General features: G+C 40.0%; 1 protein-coding gene across 3 annotated transcripts in view; it reads right to left on the minus strand.

The window, feature by feature from the left end:
* The window catches only part of MCTP2 (multiple C2 and transmembrane domain containing 2), a 260,480-nt gene that overhangs the window by 113,170 nt on the left and 124,631 nt on the right, over nt 1-22,679 (minus strand). For 2 of the 3 annotated variants that reach the window (XM_070478182.1, XM_070478183.1), the window contains exons 10-12: nt 20,874-21,004; nt 11,340-11,526; nt 8,487-8,580 (exon numbers count right to left, since the gene is read on the minus strand). In XM_070478182.1, the coding sequence (XP_070334283.1) occupies nt 8,487-8,580; nt 11,340-11,526; nt 20,874-21,004 (412 nt within the window). The remainder of the gene's footprint in view (nt 1-8,486; nt 8,581-11,339; nt 11,527-20,873; nt 21,005-22,679) is intronic. The other variant, XM_070478184.1, reaches the window with a different exon arrangement.

Raw genomic sequence — 22,679 nt, forward strand, 5'->3', positions numbered from 1 at the left:
CTGACTTGGTCAGCAGAAATAGGTAGGTCCTTGCTGAGGAGACAGGGAGAGATCAGAACATTACATTTATTAAGCAGATAGAGATAGATACAGAGAAAGATAGATACAGTGATAGACGGACAGATATACACAGACAGAGGGATGCATACATCGAGATAGATACAGAACCCACCTGCCAATGCAGGTGATGTTAAGAGACCTGGGTTCGATCCCTGGGTCAGGAAGATCCCCTGGAGGAGGGCATGGCAACTCACTCCAGTATTCTTGCCTGGAGAATCCCATGGACAGAGGTCCATGGGGTTGCAAAGAGTCAGACATGACTGAAGCGACTTAGCGTGCATACACAAATACAGACAGGGATACACACACACACACACACACACACAGCTAAATAGTGGTGATCAGGAAATGTAAGAAGAGATTGTCTGGAAGCCTGGAAGGCCATGACCAGTGCACTTTTTAAAAAATTTTATTTCTTTTTATTTATCTGGCAGCCAAGAACCACCACAGACTGTCAGTCAATACAAGGGGCAGGGCTAGAAGAAAGAATTTCTATAAGAAGCTAATTTCTGAAACTAACTGTGGCGCATTACAGCCCAGGCTGGCGGTGTGGATAAGGGCAACAGCCACCCCAGAATTCATTTCCAAAAATCTCTCGCTTCAGTTCCATTATTGTCTCTAATCATTTGTTGATAACCCTTACTATCATGTGAGCCAATTTCAGCACTCATCCTGAAAAATCTATGTTCTCTCACAACTTACCCACACCATCCATCCTGATCTGACCCTGATCCTACACCCTTTATCAAGGTTGGAACATCTGTGCTCCATCCCTGAGTAGCACAGAGGTACGGGGCTCAGCCTTGCCTCTTATTCTGCGTGTGGAATGGCTTCTCCCTGCAATGCTCTCCCAAGTGCCACTTCTCTCCAAAAAAATCAAAGACCAGCTAACCTCCAAGATCTAGATCAGGATGTAGCATCTTCAAGGGACTTTCTTTGCCACCTTAAACTCCAGGGAGCTCCCCTCTCAACCTCCTACGATCATATAGTTTAGGTGTTATAATGCCACATGCTATGATGTGCCTGCTCCTTCCTTTAACAAGTAACTTATGGTTTCCTAAAATGTGGAAAAACTGTGCTGGGCTCTGAGAGGGATTTTAACAGAAGAGAAAATCCTGATCTCTCTTCATTCTGGACCTAACTTTCATGAATGTCCTACTTTCCCGAGTGGGTTGCAAGCATCTCTGATCCAACTGATGGCCTCGGTGGAGTCCTGCAGACAAGGGCCTGATCACTTCACAGTGGTGGACGGCCAGCCAAAGTGGGGACAGACAGGTCTCGCTTCAGACTATGAAGTCCACAAAGGAAGAAGACAATTTTGCTGAGATGTTGCTTAACTACGTTTCTGATGTTGTAATCGTCCAGCACAAACAGAGCAAGAACTGGTGACATGAGAATGTCTCCTTCTAACTCTGTTCCCTGTGAGGGGCTTTCCCTAGTGGCTCAGACTGTAGAGAATCTGCTGAAATGCGGGAGACCAGGGTTTGATCCGCGGGTCGGGAAGATCCCCTGGAGGAGGTAGAGACAACCCACTCCAGTATTCTCACTCAAGCTCCCTGAAACAGTATCATCCGAATTTGCCTAACACCGCCCCCCCATGATTCACTCTTGCACCTCCAAAATTCTTACTCTACACAGCCACCAGAATAAACTAGTATTCTAGTATTGAAGTTTGTATGAGATCGTATCACTCCCCTACTTAGAAAGATCTCTAATTTCTTCCCCTGGACCCCATGTTCCTATATAATCCAGTCCCACCTAATACATTAGCCTTCCTGCCCCTCAGGGTCACCGTCCTCTGTTCTCCAGTCTCACTCGCTTCTTGCATGTCTTGGAAAAGCCCTGCAGGCTTGGAATGTGCTGTTCCCTCACTTGAAAACGCTTTTCCTTCATCTTTACTGTGTTAACTGCTCCTCATCCCTGATGTCTCAGCTACAACCTGCAGGAACACCAGACAAGTGTCCTTTTAATGAACCCTGACAGCCTATTCTTGACCTCAACAGTAGCTCGGTCATTAGATACCACTGGGGGGTTAGTAGTCACTCCTTGTGAAAGCGGTGATTAATTTCTCCACACCTTCCCCACCGTGTCAGCAGGGCCCACCACAGGCTCACACACAGAGGCGGTACATTGGCTGAATAAATAAAGATCTTACTAAGAACACAACCAGTAGAACAAGCCGTTAATTCATAGAGCACCACAAATGAACTGAACTCATTCACTCTCAAGGTGCCAGTAAGTTACACATGGCTATATCTCCGATAGACTTGCATCTATAGGAGCTAGACACATCGACTATAGAGTTCATGTTCCTTGGCAGACTGTTTTAAAGCAGATGGCCTGCCAAGGAAGATTTGTATCATTTTTGATGTGTTTTTTAAAAGTTGGTCTTGATTTGGGCTCAGCTAGCCATGAGGTTCTCATGAATTAAGAGCATTAAATGACTATTGCTGAGCTTCCTAGAAATTGCAATTATAGTCCATCCTTTGAAAATGGAGCATCTTTAAGAGGGGAGTTATTGTTATGAACACAACTTTAAACAGCAGACAATGAAAACAAACTAGAAAAGGGACATGTGATTTAAAAGTCCCAGTGAACAATAACTGTAAGACTATTTCTCTTCTGATACAAGCAGCCTTATGTTTCAGAAAAATAAACCCCCAAAACAACAAAAAACATACTGTTATAATTTATAAAAACTACTCAAAAGTCAGTATTATAGCATACGGCTGGAATATTTCTATGCTACAATATGGTATCTAACCGCAGTATTTTGGTCAACAGTTTCTCAAGACAGCACTTTTATGTACAACAAAAATTGATGAGCCCACAAAAATATTTTATATCAATAAAACTATTATCCATATTACAAAATGTGAATAGAAGCACTAAACTGGTTTCAGCATGAGAATTTTCCACTGTGAAGCATATTTTTTCTTTACTCTTATCAGTCAATAAAACAGAAACAAACAAAAAAATCATAGAGTGGTAACTATAGATTTCCAAAAGTGCTAAAAAGCTATTGTGATTAGCAATGATTAACCAGTGATTAGCAATATTGTTATTTCCAACATTATTTATAACTCAGCAAAATCATGAACAAAATATCAAGAAGACAATAACCTGTGAAATTCCCCATGTCAACTACACTCTGGAAAAATAAATTTAACAAACAATGGGAACAGCATTTAATGAGCGTGTAATAATGTGTTTGGTAAGTGCATTTAGGTTTTTTCTTGTGTGTTAAGTCACTTCAGTTGAGTCCAACTCTTTTGCTATGGACCATAACCCTCCAGGATCCTCTATCCATGGGATTCTCCAGGCAAGAATACGGACATGGGTTGCCACTTCCTCCTCCAGGGGATCTTCCTGACTCAGGGATCAAACCTGCATCTCTTATGTCTCCTGCATTGGCAGGCAGGTTCTTTACCACTACCACCACCAACTTAACTGTTAAAATGCCCATGAGAAGCTAAAGGCTTAAGTGTACCCATGGCTAGAACGTGGTAGAACCAAGATTTGCACACCTGTTTCTATACATCTTTTATACCATAGTATGTTGCCATTGTTCATTCACTAAGTCATGTCTGACTCTTTACAATCCCAAGGACTGCAGCACGCCAGGCTTCCCAGTCCTACACTGTCTCCTGGAATTTGCTCAAACTCATGTCCATTGAGTCGGTGATGCCATCCAACCAAGTCATCCTTTGCTGTCTCCTTCTCCCACTCTCAATCTTTTCCACAATATACAGGAATTAAAGTGAAAGGCAGATACCATAAAAATAAAGGACAAATCAAACAGGGACTGATCTTCATCTTCAATGAATGAATGGTTGAACTGAACACTGATTTATCCAAAGCATGAGTTGCAGTCTCTTGGGAAAGGATTATGTACTTAAAGAATGAATGAAGAATTTTACCAGCTATGGTGAAGTCTTAACCACTGGATCACCAGAAAAGTCCCTGAAATACAATTCTAGCCAGAAAATATTTCAGTCCCCTATTTTCCTATTTACCTGTTAACTACTTGATTATCTTTTTATACTCTATGAAAGAAACCGCATTGTTTTTGCTTGGTTTTTATTAATTTCTTCTCAAAACAGCTGAGTTTTGAGTGAAGTATGTTGGTCTTATTAAGCATTACAAACAGCTATACTCACCTTGAGTTTCAAAGTACAATTTATCATCTGTTTTGTGAATCAAGGCTATGGCCTTGTTTACTACAGAAGTGCTGACATCAGACTGGATAACCTATTACTTAAAAATTTTAGGTTACATTGGGGCAAGGTGTTTGTGAGACAAATGCTTTAATAAAAATATCTGACAGGCTCTTGTATTAGAATAACTGCACATGGTTATCCATATCTCATATTGGCTACAGAGAACATTAAAATATTTCACCAATTTTAGAGGGATGGGCTACAAGGGAAGTTAGATTACTTCTGATTCTTTAAAATAAAAGGTCTTCTCATTTATATACAAACATCAGACACACATACAAAATGCCAAGTTATATATAAATTTAAATTAATACTGAGTAGGTTCAATCACACAATAAAACAGTATATCAAAGATTTGAGTTAGTTTGAAAAATTTATAAATTTTTTTTATACTTTAGAACACTGAAGTCTTTATCTTTTGTAAATATCTTAACATTGGTAACTTGTAGACTGAGGTTATTAATATCTTGTAAAATTTGGAAGGTTGCACTAATTTTTATCTTTATATAAAAAGTTAAACTAATAATAGCAAAGAAATCCACCTCAGTGAATGTACATATATATGTATATATATGATATATAAATAATATATCATGTATATATATATATATATATATGGAGCTTCCTGGGTGGCTCACTGGTAAAGAATCTGCCTGCAGTGCAGAAAATGCAGGTTTGATCCATGGATTAAGAAGATCCCCTAGAGAAGGGCACGGCAACCCACTCCAGTATTCTTGCCTAGAGAATTTCATGGACAGAGGAGCCTGGTGGACTATAGTCCACAGGGTTGCAAAGAGTCAGACACAACTGAAGCGACTTAGCACACACACACACCTGCTTATATATATGGTGTACATATTATATATATATATATATATATGATATATATAAGGGCTTCCCTAGTGGCTCAGAAGGTAAAGAATCTGCAATGTAGGCACTGTAATGCAGGAGACCTGGGTTTGATCCCTGGGTTAGGAAGATCCCCTGGAAGAGGAAATGGCAACTCACTCCAGTATTGTTGCCTGGGAAATCTCACAGACAGAGGAGCCTGGTGGGCTACAGTCTATGGGGTTGCAAAGAGTCAGACAGGACTGAGCAACTAACATTGTATCTCTCTCTCTCTCTCTCTCAATATATATATATATATACATACATTATTCCAATGTTCTGAAATACCAGGAAAGTAATGAAAATTCAATTTCTCCAAAGTTTCTTTTTATGGCCACATTATCAAAACATCAGTAACCACTAGTGAGGAACATCCTCCTAACTTTGATCAGAGCAGCATGAGTGACCAGTACTTTCTTTTTCTAATTGCTACCTGCAAAGATAAATCTTTAAAATTGGCAAACCCACTGATTGCAGAGCTGGCAAATGCATTCGTTTCTCCTCCAGAACAACAGGTCCCTGCACTCTGCAAACTGTAACCTTCACCTCCATAGGGACCACTGCCAAGATCTGCCCTCATGAACTTCTGTTTTATCAGAGTCCCTGAATTTTAGGTAAAACAAACTTGAAGCATCAGTTATCATGGTTATTTGGTATTGTTTCTAAGAAACAATTACAACAACAACAAACACAAACTGTCATTTAAAAAAAAGCAAAAAGGTTGGAAAGTTCCATTTTGAGACGACCATTGTTCTTTGAGAAGGTCCCCAGCTATGCAGAGTAAATGCAGTTTTTAAATTAATTAATTTATGTTAATTGAATGATAATTACTTTACCATATTGTGATGTTTTTTGTCATACATTGACATGCAGTAACTAATTATTTTTAAATGTAGTTCTTTTTTATTTGCAGGCGTGAATACTCTGTTCCCTGAGCAACTAAAATGAAATACTCATTTTTAAATAAGGCTGACTGGAAAATGCTGGGTACAAATAGTTACTTATTTCTTAAATGTTCCTGTTACTGGCAACGATGCGTACTTCCTCTGATCCATGATCAAGTGAAGCTGGCATTTTTTTTTTTTTTTTTTGCTGTATATCAAGTGAATTGGTAATAACAACAACAGTAATAAAAAGGGTAAGTTGCCACTGTATGATATAATGGCTAACATCTTGGAGGTATTAATTATATCCTATTGCTTCCTCACAGCAACCACAATTCACTTCTTCTTTCACAGAGAAAAGTTGCTTTAGAACTCTTTGGATGAGGTCCACTTTGTTGCCCTAAAGCAATACACCTTGGTTTGGAGCAGATTGAGTGAGTCTGTTCACCTATGAAGTGAGCCAACCTAAGAAGAATCTAGACTGTGAGATCTGATTCTAACAATAAAGATCCATATGGTCTAAAGGCATGTTTAGCTAATGAGAAGGATCTCTGCTTCAAATCAGAGAGTGATAATTTTCTCATAGGTAATATAGAGACAGTAAAACACCAGGGCATTTAGTCAAATAACATAGCATTATTTGATTTCTAACTACTTCTTTTTGTTACCGGAATCTTCTAATACTCACCTTCATCCACTCCAAAACTATCTACTGCATATCTTGAATATAAAGAAAATGACCAAATGGTAGCATTTTCTACCAATATTATTCTTCTGAAAAGAGGGTTTTGCCTTATAGACTGATCTTTACAAAAACTTTCATCTTCCAAGTTTCTCTCCTATTCACTTTAACAGTGAAAATATTCTTTGGAGAATTCACATTGGCCTGAAACAACCTCCATAAATCCTAGTTTTGAGGATGGTTTATGGAAGTCACCTGATAGGAAGCATAAAATAAGGTAAGTTTTAAAAGAGTATTTCCACATATGGATGTAGCTATACACAAGTCTTTTAATGCACTGCAATTAGTTCCTGGTGATCACAAAATATAAAACTACAAAAAGATTTTCTGAAAATACTGCTTATAGCCATATGAGTTCTTGGGCCTTGAGATGATGTCTACTAAGCCATCGACAATCACAGATTCAAAAAGTGCTGTATCGCAACACTGAAATGGAAGTAAAACACAATTTGCTCTGGAAAACTGGTAAGTAATTTTACATGCGTTTTAGGGATGAAAACTAAAATAACTTCTGATGAAGGCACATGAAACGTCTGAAATAAGTGTTTTCATAAACTAAGTTTCAAAAGAAAGGAATATTTCTAAATCAATCTAAGCCTATATAAGCATTTGTAAGTAAACTGATGAATATCAGAAGCCTTCACTGGAGTATTTCATCCACAGACTGAGAACTTTTACATTCATATTGGCCAAAAAAGCATTTTTTAAATATTCTCACTGGGCATTTCCTTAACACTGTGATCATCTTGTAGAATGATTTCCATTGGCTCATTTTTTGAAGGAGAGTGAGGAGAGCTCTTTTCTAAGCATATATTCTATAATTTTTGTAATATAAAGTGCTTCTAATTAACAGTCTCTTTTCCAGAGTTTGAGCTACCCCAGGCTCAGAAGTTGAGGTTACACAAGTACAGAGAGCAGACCACATCCTAAGATTATACCAACAACAAAAATGCACTACTGCATTAATAGGTAGCTCCACGTTGTAGAACATTCTTCATATTCATCAGTTTACTTGGTAAGTAAACTGTCATGTAGGTGTTTAAACTGTTAGTATAAGGGTTTAATTCAGCAAGGAGGGGAGAGCCATTGCCTACTCAGACACGGGAATGTCTGGATTATTCTTAGTCAAGCATAATGCATCACAGAGCAGGTCTGCTGCAGCCTCTGTCTATAAGTTCCAACTCATGAAGCACCAAGACAAATTTCATATAACACAATATCAATGGCGAAGTGATTCCATGGCCTAGACTTTGGTTACTGTTACAGAAACCAGCCAGCCAGCCAGTCAGACTGAGGACCCATGCACTACACCATACACTCTGCCACGAACAGAACACTACATACACAGTGCGACAAGAGAAAAGGACGGAAGTCTGTCTGTCTTCTGAAGTCCTCTTGAAAAACGTCATCAGACATTTAACCAGTTAAGAAGTCATGACACAGATCATTCACAAATATCTTTGAAAGCCAAAGGGACTAGCACATTATCTAATCACAGCAAAATTATTTGCAAAGGATAATGTGAAAAATGTAAAGTGAGAGAACCTGCTTGCACTTTTTTCTTCTGTGACTCTGAAAGAGTATGATTTCTCTGTACATGCTTCTACTGTGTAAAACATTTTGCTTTGCCATCGGATCATTTCAAGGCAGGAAATAAATAAAAATTAAAAAAAGATGAAAAAGATTTTATACCTGAGAAATCTGCTGCTAAGAGATCTACTGCCTTTAAAACCTTCACTTGTAAAATGCCGACGTCCTTCATATCTTTCAGGGAGTTCTGTAAGCACTGCGGGAGGAAAGGAGAGCCAATGAACACCGTTTTCTGATACATCGTTTAATGCCAGCAAGTCCTACTGGAAGTACCTTCTAGATTTATCATCACCTTTCTCATCCAAAGCTAGGAGAAGTTTCAAAGCTCCTTGTATCAGTCAACAGGGAACTTCAGCATTTGCAACAATCAGATTCAAACTGACTGAGAATTAATTAACTTCAGTTTCAAAATAAACAAATTACAAAGCACATGCAATCTACTTTTAACATTGCCCCCTGGTGATAGCACAGACATCCCACCAGGAAAACGGGTGTAAAATGACATTGATTCTCTGTTCCTTCTTCTTTCTCTATAATGAAACTTTTAAATCACCCCAAAAGGCAACATTATTCTGACTTAGTTAGAATAAACTTTATGGGTGTCAGAGAACTAAACTTGGACCCTTCCTGGATACATATTACCACCAGAAAGAGTAGGGGTGGAAATAGAATGAGTTTTCTAGTCCATGTTAGAGCCTATTCATTAGAGACTGCACATCCAGTATTTCTCTGTAATCATATTTACTTTAATTTTTACTTGGCATCTGCCAAAACTCTATTATACCTACTGATAATTCTTAAGCATTTACAGAAATAATTGTCTATCACACCACATCATTTAGAAATTGTGCAAGAAAGAGATAAGCAGATAAATGCTCTTTGCCTGCCTCCAAAACACATCTGCTGAAAAAGATGTACTTTCAAATCTTTGGATACGATATTTCCATCATCACTAGATAACTAAAAACCTGTGATAAGTTGATCCCAGAGATTTATGGAAGGGTAGTAAGGCCCTTATTATTTAGGCATTTCAGGTCAGAATCACAAAAGCTTAATAACAGTTAAGGTTTGCCTAACGTAATGTGCACCATTCCTAATAACTTTTAGAAGTTGCTTCTTCAAATAGTATTTTCAATCTTTAAAAAAAAAAACCAAACAACTAGTATTTAAGATGGACACATCTGAAATAAAATATTTTCATAATTTTGAGATGAAACGCCTTTGAAGATGATCTACTCTCAAAACCTAAAAAACAAATCCAGGGATCTGGAACTTGTATCTTGCAATGCAGTATTCTTTCCCTCTTAAACACTGGCCAGCTCTCTAGCTCAAAAAAAACAAAACAAAACAAAACACTTACTCTTTTTATTTTGATTCTACCTTTTCAAACCTCTTTTAAATTAGCACTCCCTAAATCTTGAGGCATTATGCAAAGCAGTCATTTTGATCTTACCTAATGTCACCTTATAAATACATGAAACTCCTCATGAATTTGGAAAATTTTGCGATTTGTCCATGGGAAATTTGGGGGACTTTTGCTTTATTTTCATTTGCTAAAGTAAAGTCATCAAAGAGAATATTAAAAGTGTATTTTGTCAAAACTTCTTTAAAGTATGTCAACCTTGCATGCAGAATCTTGTGTTGTCAATAAGATGCGTGGCTAGACTTTGTACTCCTGAAGATAAAGGACTATTCAATTAATCAATACACCTCGCACAGTGAAGGAGTCTGGAGACACTTAAGTTTACGCTGAGAATAATACTCCCATTAAATGGGGATTCATCTTTGCTTCATTTCCATGCCACTTTCTTAAAATGCGGCTTTCATGTGTGTGGCAGTAAAATAAACGTATTGATTTACAAAGAAGATGGAATAAAACCAGAATGCAAATAAAGACACGGAGAAAGCAAGAACACAAGAAATAGTGACGAGGACAAACCCATTTGATTTAAAAATGCTGAGTGGACTTTTAAGAACATTGCAACTAGTTAGGCAAAAATTCACAAACAGTTCTTATCCAGGGGAGTGTGGAACAAGTCTCCCATGCCTCTCGAGGGCTTTGTTTTGCTTTATAAGACACAAGTACTTTCTCACTTGATCTTAAGAGGGTCTAGAAATGTATGCACGATATTGCAAATATTATTATTTGGTTTATAAAAGGCAATTTTTGTGAATTTATACTAAAGTTCTTAAAAATAATATAAATTATTATTTTTTTTACAAAACAGAAACAGATTCACAGATTTCTAAAACAAATCTATGGTTACCAAACAGGAAACTTAGGGGGAGGGGTAAATTAGGACTTTGGGATTAACATACAGACACTACTATATATAAAATAGATAGTCAACAAGGACCTACTGTATAACACAGGGACTTTACTCAATATTCTGCAATAACCTATATGGGAGAAGAATCTGAAAAAAAAAATGGATGTATGTACAAGTTTAATTGAATAATTTTGCTGTAAACCTAAAACTAACACAACAGTGCATTAGTTTGACCAAAAAGTTCATTCAAATTTTTCCTAACATCCTATGGAAAAACCCAAAAGAACGTTTCCTGGCCAACTCAATAAATCGACTATACTCCAATATAAAATAAAATTAAAAGACAAACAAAATAAAATAAAAATACCTATTCATATATACAAACATGCTAAACAACCTTTTGCCCCCCTTGAGGATTTCAATTTTCTCCAAAGAAATCCTGAATGGTAAAATATCCAAACACTTTCTCTGGCTTTTAAATAGGAAGGCGAATTCTAAAATCTACTTTCACCTTTTCACTAACGCATTAACCTCCAGGTCTGATGTCTTGTTTTACGAGACATACCATTGAACTTTGGACAAAGATCTCTTTGGATGCAGTTTTTCAATTCCCAGACTGTGTTTCAGCTTAAAGGTGGAGGTGGGTGTGGGGTGGGGAGGGGGCGTAGCAAGGCAGATCACTCACAAAGCGCTGGGCGATCTGCTTTCTCTCGCTGGGGTCTGCCAAGGGGCACACACACAAATCTGAGACCGAAACCCCTGAACAGGGTGTGAGGGTGACCAGCATCAGAAGGGTCCCCAGGCAGCTTTCCAATGGCAGCTCCAAGCAATTGGCTTGCTTGAGTGGGAGGGCTGAGATATCCACTTTACACCTGGAAAAGTTACCAGAAGCAGACAGAAAAGCGATTAATGTGTGGCGGCTGCGGACCCTCCAAAGCACCTGATTTTCATTTCATCCCCCCATGAAACCTCCCGCTGTCTGGGCACTGGCTGGTTGAGCAGTGAAGGTTGCAGGGGCTCCGCTGGCTGCTAACACTCCCTTGCGGCCCACCACACCCTCAGCAAAGGAGAGAAAGATGTCAAAGGCAGCATGGAGAAAGCAGCAAATGAACCGAGAAGCATCAGATCTTTGCCAGATAAAGTCTGCAGAAAGCTGATGAGACCAAGAACTAAGAAGGAAAAAAGTTTCAGAGTTTCAGCACTACGATGCGGGCCCTAGAAGGCTTCTAGGGGGTTGTGTCATTTTTTTTACCAGCCAAGAGAATAAGAGACGTTGGTCCAAAAAGAGGCAAAAAGACAGGAGCCTGTGCAAGCGGGAGAGAGTTAATGGAGAAACCATTTTCTTCCAGATTAATGCCAACTGGCGAGTTTTTATTTAAAGAAATGTGTTAAGGTGTTTTCCTAATAGGCAGCATTCCGCGGGGTTTCCCCAGGTGGGTTTCTGTTAGACAAATCGAGCATGAAGTGCTGTTGATTGATCCCATTTCAGCGGCGCAGCCAGAAAAGGCTGCACCCATCTGCTATAAATTGCATGTTTTCCGCCTCTTAACAGTCAATGTTCTGGTGATGTTGAAAACCTCAAGCACATTTAAATACAGAAGCAAACACTGAAAAGGGGGGCTGAGGTGCTAAGCCATTTATTTGCTTTAACACGGAAAACCCTGGGATTGCTTGGACCTCACTTGCTTTGTTCCCGTCCAGGTGGGTGATGTAGCAGGGCTGCATGGAGGGCGGGAGGGCACTGTGCAGGTTTCTCTCTCATTTGCCATCTCTAGTTACTGAGTTGGATGACTATTCAAGACTTTATTTAAAACATGGACGCACCGCCTCATAATATCGGACAAGGATAGATTCTTACCCACGTCACTCATGCACTTTTAAAGTTTGCAGACAATAGCAAATAGGCAAACCTACCTCATATATAAAGCAATGACAGTTTTGAGCCACACGGATACGGAAAAAGTTCCAGTTATATAAATTTGAAAGAAAGCTCGCAATCCCTTCCCAATTAAAGAAAAAAACTACCAATATTAAAAGTCTATGCCTATTTTTAGTACAGAATAAAAAATATTTTTACAGGAAGGGATATGTACCTATAAAATTAAATTTATGTGGGTATTTATTTCCAAATTACCAAGTGATTCCAGTTATAAGAAGAGGTGGCAATTAGAGCTTTTACGTGTAATAAATTCATCATGTGTTTCTACTGGAGACATATTAAAAAAATTTATGCATACATATTTAAATAACCCTCTATGGTTTGAATCAAAAATTTTTCTGTAGTGGTAAGTTTACTACTGTGAACAGAGAGGTGAGTAAATTTTGTAAGCAAGTATGTGAGTGGGGAGTTAATTTTGCTGGAGAAGAAATGTCAAGTGCTTTAACTGTGCCATTTCTACAAAACTAAGGACCTGCAAATTCTAAATAAGTAGAGCAGTAGTGCATCTGTTTAAGAACATTTGCTAAGCATTATTTTACACCGTTATATACAGTTTCATTTAATAAAACTCTTTCTATGGAAGGATGAATGATCCAAATTTGTTTAAGACTTTTCTCTAGTAGTAACCTTAAATAGGAGAATATTTATTTATTTATACTCCTATTTAAAGGAACAGCTTCCCTAAACACAGCAGTTTACTAATTTAAACAAGTATGAATCACATCAAACTAAATATTTGGTTTTGTCTCAGAAATTACACATTTTCACAAACTTTTCAATCATTTCTGCTCACTAGGAAACTTTTGCACCTATCTCATATTTAAAGTTTATTTTGATAACAAAGAAAGAATCCCTATACAAAAAAACTGTCTTGCCTATTTTAGTTATAAGAGCCACATAAACACCAGATGAGGTAATTTCAGGACAAACCTAATGGATTCTACATTCTCAGTTAATTAATGAGTGAATTCAATCAAATGCTTACTTTTCTTTTCTCAGTGACCTGAAAGAGCAAATTAAATTGATACAACGGCATCGGGTGAGTCAAAATTAATCCTTGATCCTTTTGCACATGGATTATGACCCCCGTCTCTTAGGGTCCCTGCCCCATCATATGAATTAATCGATTCTTAAAACACTGACGTCTTTAGTCTTAAGAATCAATGTAAAACAACCTTCTCCCTAGTGTTAACCACCAACTCTAAGGGTGACTTTCTATGAACTTTCTAGAACTGAACTGCTCTCTCCCCATCTCTTCTATCCAGCTGGCTGCCCCATTCACTTCCACATTCTGGAAGAAAGGAGGGAAGAAGAGAGTGAGAAGAAATGACTCTCATACAAAACCCTTTCCTTCAGGCCTTCCATTTGTCTGTGTCAACCTCTGTCTCCACGGCTTCAGCTCATCTTCACATTGGAAGGAGAACCAGAATGCTTGGGAGGTTAGTCAGAAGCAGAAGAAATAGTTACATTAACCCCAAGCTTGGACCTGGTTACTGTATGACCAGCAAAAGCAGTGGAAGAAAAAAATAAGAACTTTTCTTCCATATTTCACAACACTTTTACCATAATACTCATTGAATCTTCTGAAGAGAGGTGAGTATCATGTGAACAAAATGACCTTCTTCAGGTGTAAGGAAATAAAATCTTTAAGATATAATCATTCTGAAATACATTCACCGAAGACAAGTTTAATACAAAAATCTTAAAGGGAGACTCTGGGCTGCTTCATTCATTTTCTACAGGGTACCACATTCTACCCCGAGAAAATACTAAATAATCTGGCCAGCACTTCAATCTTTTTCACCGCTCCTGAAGCACTAGACACTCTGTTGCTCTTCCCCAAGGCTTTCTGTTACCTGTTTAGTAACCAGTTACAGGTGAAGTGCAGAGCTGGCCCCTGAGGATGCCTAGAAGTATGGATCCAGCCCAGACTCCTCAGCAACGCAAAACACCCCCTCCTCCTTTGCTCATGCCTGCTCATTCTTATAAACACAACTCACTCACTCATCAATTCTAGAATTTTGCAGGTATTGTCATATATGCTCTTTTCTCTTTTGTATCCCCCAAATTTCTTCCCAAACTCTATGCAAATGGCAAGCCCATATGAGGCTTGATGAAAACTAAGCTAACTTCTCTAGATGCAAATTTTCTTTGAAAAATAAACTCAGTTTTTGGATACGTGCTTTAAAAGGCTCTCATAATGAATGTTCCAATTATCATTAAAAACCACACCAACATTAATAAATGATGGGGCATGAAGATCACTTTTTCTATGAAGGGCCAGAGAGTGTTTGGGGCTACATGGTCCCTGCTACAACTACTGAACTCTCCCCTGTAGCATGGAATCAGTAATAGACAACGGACACAAATGAACAGTGCTCTTTTCCAATAAAACTTGACTCAAAAACAAGCAGCCTTCTGGACTTGACCTGCGGGTCCTAGTTTGCTGACCCCTAATCTAAAGAAATGCTAATCATTCAACTGTGATGAATTACAACAGGGAAAGTATTTAAAATTCTTCCCAGGTTAGTAAATGACAGTACAGACACATTGATAAAGGTATCAGAGATAACTGCCCTATGAACAATTTAAAAGGAAAAATACCTAATAACTCACCATAGCCCAAGAGACTCTGGCCAACATATCCAAAGACGTGTTTGTTAACAAAAACCAATAAAGCAGTAAAACTTATGAAACTCTACTGAAAAAGACAATGTGGAAAACAGTGTGCAGAGTTTCCATGCAAAACACACGAGTAATGAGCATTAGCCAATCAGGTATGCTCTCAGGGCGTCTCATGTGCAGCTCCACGGAGAAGGGGATTGGCCACGGGTGGACCATAATTCAACAGGTGCTACACACCGGCGCTTAGGGGACCAGGAAATCATCGTTCTGAAGTCAGGTCGTAGATCAGTCCATCAGAGGTCCACTGTGGGAACAATCGGTGGACAGGAAGGAGCAGGGCACCGGTGTGTCTGGGTCTAGCCAGGTCCAGCCGTGGTTCACGGGCAGGTGATGGAATCCAATGGCTTTGTGACCTCACTCCAGCTTTCCGCTCCAGTCTGATTGCCTGACATCACCCACTCCTCACATTCCTTTCAAGTTTCTCAGAACCTCTTCTCCCTCCTCTCTCTAAGCCCATGAGGTCCCAACTTCCTGAAACGCTCTTTCTCCAATCTAGTCAGGCTAACCACCACCCATGTTACAGGTCTCAGCTGAGACGCTCTTCTTCCAGAAAGCTGCCCACAACCTAGTGCCTGAGGACATGATCCACACGTGAACCCCCAGCTTTTGGTAGGATGTCTGATCCACAACATGCTCAGAGTTTGTTGAGTAAAATGAACGAACAAACAAAATGAATCCTAGTGGCAAAATAAAATTTAAAGTCAAACACTCCAAATTATAAAGTCAGTGTTTCTTTTTTGTTAACCAACTGAATTTTGTAGAGTCTATTTCCTCCTCTATATAAAAAAGAAAGGGAAAGAAATATATGTACTGGACGCCTCCCAGATTCAGATGTCTGCATTTCTATTCACCTGGAGAAAACAATGACTAAATTACTCTTCTTTTTTTTTTTCCCCCTCGGCAAGCTTTATTTTTTTCTGTGCATATATTAAAGCCAGCCTCTCCAGCCCACAGGCAGTTAATGCGCTGATTTAGCATTGTTTCTGACCTGCTGTTCCTGTCTTTCTCCATTAATCCCACCACATTTTAATGTTTTAATTCAACACATAATTTTTACCATATCAGTCAGCCAAACCTGCTAAGTTCCACTTGCCATGATAGCTTTTAACCTCTTATTCATTACCATAATTCTATGTTTTATATTAGAGACTGGTCAGCTTTTAACTTAAATGCAAGGGGGCAGAAAAGAGTCCTAGAGTTTTAAAAGCTGTAAATCTCAGAGGCTAAGGACGGGGGTGAACAGGAAGCAAATGGTGACTGTGTCAAGCTTGCTGTAAAAGCAGATCAGCGACATGGGATGTGATCTGCCCAAAGAAATAGCCCGAGCCTCCTGCGCGCTGGGGTTACCCGTAAATGGGCAGCACGTCAGAGCCCCTTTCCAAGGCACCACATGGGACTCAGGACTGGCTCTGCGGCAGCCCGGTGAAAAGGAGCCTGTGCATGCATAGGCTTAACTTTCCTCCTTAACTTTCCCAAACTAAGTCTGCATGCGACTGTGCATGCATGCTCAGCCGTGTCCGACTCTTTGCAACCCCGTGGACTGCAGCCCACCAGGCTCCTCTGTCCACATAACTTTCCAGGCAAGAATATGGGAGTGGGTTGCCATTTCCTCCTCCAGGGGATTTTCCCAGTTGAGGCATAGAACTTGCATCTCTTGTGTCTCCTACATTTGCAGGCAGATTCCTTACCACTGCCACCTTGGAAGCTAGAATATTCTGCAACAAACTAATCACAGAATCACAGGGAAATGTAAAATATACTTTAAGAAAATGGTATGATGATGTTGAAATGGTGCAGGTTGACAAGAAGACTAACCTACATTTCTTCTCTTGCCATTTTGTTTAAAAGTTGGGGCATGTTATATTTAGCTTTATTTCTTACTGCTCCTAAAAATCCACTGTTTCTGGACCAATGATGGACTCAAACGACTGTCTGGTTTTTTTTTTTTTTTTTTGGCCCATGAATAAACACCTAAGTTAGCAGGCACCCTGGATTGGGGGGTGGGGTGTTGGTTTGCCCAAGCACCTTCGTCTCACCAGCCCTGACCTCCTCAGGAGTTACCTGTGGCTCAGCGGAAGCCCACAGGTGGACCGTGAGGACACAAGGAATTTCAGAAAGCTCCCCAGGACTCAGGAGAGCCTGGAGGAGGCTGACTGCCATGGTGGCTGGGGAGGCGGAACAAGCCTAAACTATCACTGAGCTAGCAACCCACCAATGCCAACACAAATGCCAGGTATGGCCATAACTGACCACTGTCCCAATCGACCACCGTCCACAGCTACAAAACCAATGTTGGTCAGGCTAACTGACACTGTTCAGTTCTCCAGTCAATAAATATCCTTCCCATCACATCCTGGAAGATAATCACTGCTCACTTGTACCAAAAAACACACACAAAAAAATCTCTGTTCTGTTTTGAATAAACAAAATTGAGCTGAATTTTAAGCAGTCATATCTCAAATACTTAAATAGCACAATTTAGTTTTGGGGATCTGCAGTTCTCTCCAGGAAAAAAAAAATCTCAAAATTAATAGGAGTAATAATAGCAACCAACAATAACATGGTTGCCGGTTGCCATGATGACCTGCATGTTGGCTGAAGACCCTGTTACACAGATGGAAAAACCACAAGAAAGGCCACTGGCCAAGGTCTCTAGCTTTCAAGTGTTGTGGTTACCAGATAGCCGAGGAAACACAACTCAGTGTTCCTTCCCTCCTCTCACAATGCCTGCCAGGGGAAGCTTCAGTGGGGGAAGACTCTCTCAGAGAGGCCGTGCAGAACTTCAAATTGCTAGCATCATGGTGTTATCCAAAGACAAATTTTGAGATAGGTCTGAGAACATTCAACATTGCCAAAGACCCTCCTGACACAAAAAGGCAGATTTCTCTCCCAAGAATTGGGAGAGAAAATAACTGATCCTTAAGAATTACAACAAAGAACAGGAAAACAAAGAGTGAACACTTTTATGTAAGAAGGAACAGTACGTAACAAGGTCTGTGATATCCATATGCCAACACGATCTCTCCTTTCACTATGACAAGCAGTGGTGTATTTTAGGGGATGTCTCATCCCATCTCAAAGTTCACTCTGGGTAACGCTGTGTAGCCAACCCAAGAGACACTTTTGTTATCTTCTGTACCTCAGGAGAGGAAAAAGGAAAAGGATACCCAAAAAAATTCCATTAAAGCCCATGAAGCGGAAGGGCAGAATGGCCACTTAGGGCAGGTATATGTCTAAGTTACAAACAGGAAACAGTGCAAATAATAAATGAAGACCCAGATGACAAAACATGGCATAAGAGGGACATCTCCAATTATTTTCTGTGTCTGTAAAGAAACTTAACACTCATTTGAAAAAGCATTTCCTACTATGTGAAGGAAACACGACGGCACAATGACACATGAAATGAAAGGCCATTACTCTCTGCACCTACTGAAATAACACACGGGCCATCCATCACCAGGGGCTCACATGCCATCATTCAGATAACGCTTTGGGACACAGAGTTCCCTGCATCTGGGCACTGATGTGACTTATCCATGCTCCGCTGGCTAGCACAGACTGATCCTTCTGCCGTGGGTGTTGGCAGGGCACGGGGCTGTCACGTGGGAGGCGCTGAGAACACCCGGGTGTCTAAGTTATCCTGTGGGAACGGAGGAGCAGGGAGACTAGGAAAGCATCTGATAGAGAAAAATCAGGCATCCTGGACCACTGGAAGACCTCTCTCCTGCGCAGGAGAGTGACAGGACCTAGTTTGGTGCCCAAAGGCCCTGCAGATCTCCAGGGAAGCACAGCTACTACTTACCAGAGCAGCAGAGAACTGGGGATGAGCAGGCTATGCAAAGCAATGGAACCGGGGCCATGACACGCACATGGCAGGAAGAGCACCCCGGTCTCAGTTGGAGGCAGCCCGGCCCTCCTAGCCAGTGTTTATGTGGGGGTGTGTGTGTGTGTTCCACACGATAACTGGGCAACAGTGCTGCCATCAGGGGGGTGAGAGCCCAGTTTATTAAGCACCCTGGGACAAACCAGACCATTCTGTCGACAGGGTGCCTCTGCAGACAGGCATGGAGGAACATGCCATGGTCTCCAAACTTCCTCCTGTGTGTCTCAGGATAAGTTACTGAGACGGGATGGGATGAAAGTGCAAGTCACTCAGTCGTGTCTGACTCTTTGTGACCCCATGGACTATACAGTCCATGGAATTCACCAGGCTAGAATACTGGAGAGGGTAGCCTTTCCCTTCTCCAGGGAACCTTCCCAACCCAGGGATCGAACCCAGGTCTCCCGCACTGCAGGTAGATTCTTTACCAGCTGAGTCACAAGAGAAGCCCAAGAATCCTGGGATGGGATAACAGCAGCAAAGAGAACTGATGTTTCATGCAACCACCTCTGCTAAGCATTTTACACAGAAAAAAAACACTGCATCTGGTTTGGGGTTCGCTGGGGCACAGCCTATTTTGGCCCCTAAATTCCTTGCTGATAGAAAAACAGAACATCTCTGGACCTCTGGGCTTCCTCATCTGAAAAATGAAGGGGTTCTACTGGATGAAGGGCTCTCAATCTTTTATTTCCAGCAGTAAAACTCTTGCCTGGAACGAGCTCCGCTGCAGCGCACAGGCAGAAGTGGAGATGCTCTGGTTTCAGAAGAGCCTGATTATCCTGAAGGCTGACCCCATCGCACCTCCCTGAACCCAGGGCTCCAGGGAGCTTGGTTTGAAAAAGACCACAAACAGATGTTGAGAGCCCTTTAAATGCTGTATTCTAACTTTAGGATAGGTGGACATACTGGATCCCTAATGGGCTGAACAAAATGTAGTGGTCTGGGAGAAAAAACTTGGTTTCTGAAAACAGATAATCCTGACTCTCGCACTCACTACTCTGCCAAGATTCTGCAAACCTCAGCACTCCATTCCCTCATCTATAAAATAAGGATAATATTGTGAACTTGCAGGCTTCCCAGGAAGATCAGAGATGTATGCTTCCACCAGCATCTCCTTCATGCTGAGGCATGAGGCAGCCACAATGTGGGCAGAATCGCATTTAACTATAGTCTTCCTATAATCCTATAGGGAAACCATAAATACTTACAATATTTCTCATTATATACAAGCAAGCACCTCAATTAAGTCTGGAAGATTCAAAGTACACAAATAAAGCTGACCTGGCCTCAATAGATTTCATTATGATTTGCCACGAAGTTCACAGAGGACAGTGGAAATTTTCCATCAATTTGGAACACCTACCTTCATAGTGTTCCTGAATTATATGGTATTTTCACTAAATAGCAAAACCAAACTCATAGAGTACATTGGAAACTTATACCAGCATTTCCCAAAGAGTCTGAGATGGGACATTATCTTTCTTTAGAGAATTCCCGACATGCAACGATTTTCTTCTGTTGTAATCAATACTCAGTGGCATATACCAGTTAATAAATGAAAAAGTCTTCCCTGGGTTAAGGTCCAGCTAACTTATAGCTCCTTGGGGTGGGCATATGAGGTTTTACTCTAAGCTCAGCCAGATAAAGACAATGCTGTAGACCAGCCTCATGCAGACGCGTCTCCCACTGTTTAGAAAGCAGAAGAGACTCACGTGCCCAAACGGTCCTCGTGCTTTTTGCTGTCCTTTCCCCACACTTCAATGTCCAAAATGCCCATCCTGTCAGAGAAGTAGTGAAAGTCAAACTGTTCCCGCCACTGCGGATTTGCACTCTTACACAGTGTCTAGAAAACATGCAGTTATAACATTTATTTTCTTAAAATGGCATTCATCACTATAGCAGCTACACATTCATTTCATTTCTAAACAGCAGGAAGGCGATCATAATGATGGTTATGATCACTCTTACACAGTTAAAATTTTCCTTTTTGGAAATGAAAGGCATGTCGAGGTTTTAAGAATTGGCAAAACATCATACTCTTTTAGCTGACCCCCTGATTCACTCATTTATCCACCAAATTAGAAAGAGCACTGTTATCCCCAAAGAAACAATAAATGCTATAGGTATACAAAATATCTATTTTTGATACATGGATAATATTTATTACACATATATAATAATGACTATTGAGCTATGTGCTCTATATAATATTATATCTCAATAGACATTTTATAGCTGTTCTCTCTTACAAAAGATACTTCTAATTGGTTAATCAAATGGAAATAACATTTTTATTGGTACATCCATTTCAGCACTGGCTTAAGAACTATATAAATTAACAATCTGGGATCTTAATTAACATCTGTCAGATGCACTACAGGAGAAACCCATAACTTGTATGTGACTGCCTATTTCTAAATTCAAATTTCCTGAATCCAGTCACTGGAGTCAGAGGAAGACTAGGAAATTCCACTGCAGCCAAACCTAAAAATGAACATGCGTGGTTGGAAAACTCCACAAGTGTTTCCATGTTCTCCAAGAGGGATTTCAAACTGCTTATGTGTTTGATTCATTGGCAAGACTTTCTTTTCTGTTTCATTTACACAGAGATTCAATTTGTGAATAAAAAGTGAGCAAAAATGTGGGCCACTAAATACCAGGAACTCAGGGCCAATGATTAAATCTTGGGGCCAAGTTTCTTCGCATGGGAAAAAATGAACTGCTTAGACCTCAACTGCAGCCAACATCATATAACATCATCTATGCTGTTTTTCATCATCGTTGGGTTTAAATATATCAGATCACAGAATTTAGAAACTATGCAGGAAAAAAAGCCCATGTGATCACAAATTAAGTGCAATATTCCCCAAGGGGGAATGCAGCAGATACTGGACTCTTTCTACACTTCACCTTAGTCTAAAAGGGTAAGTGCGCTTAGTGATGAATAATTTTTCTATAAATCCTTACCCTGATACTGGATGGTTAAAGGAATCTTAATGGAGAGCTGTGCTTATCCTGGATACACTCATTGTGAGGTACAGCCTAAAACTGCCTGCGTAAAATTATCATCTGTACATTTTGGCCTTAACTTTGCTTCAATTTTTTGCATTTCTCATAATCAACAATTCTTCAACATGAGCTTCAGTTCTCTACTGCTTGCGCTGGAGTAAATGACCTTTAATATTTGATTTTGCACTGAAAGTTGTGCAGCAGAGACAACCTCTTGTCCAACTAAGTCATCCTCTAACTAGTCTGCTTCAGTTAAGTCCGCTACACTGGAAAGCCCCAACTGCAAATACCCTTGGGCCTATTTTCAAAGTCTTCCACTCTGATGTTTTTCTTCCTATGTGGCTTTTGGCAAGTGACTTAACTTTCAAGTACCCTAGTTCCCTCAATCCATAAAACATAGGAAATATTCCTGTCTGACAGTTATGTAAAACTAATTAATTACCATGGTTTGGAGACTAGGGTTTTTGAAATAAAAACCACACCGAATTACTGAGATTAAAAATTAAATG

Source organism: Odocoileus virginianus, chromosome 16 (genome assembly GCF_023699985.2).
Source record: "Odocoileus virginianus isolate 20LAN1187 ecotype Illinois chromosome 16, Ovbor_1.2, whole genome shotgun sequence".
Lineage (NCBI taxonomy): Eukaryota > Metazoa > Chordata > Mammalia > Artiodactyla > Cervidae > Odocoileus > Odocoileus virginianus.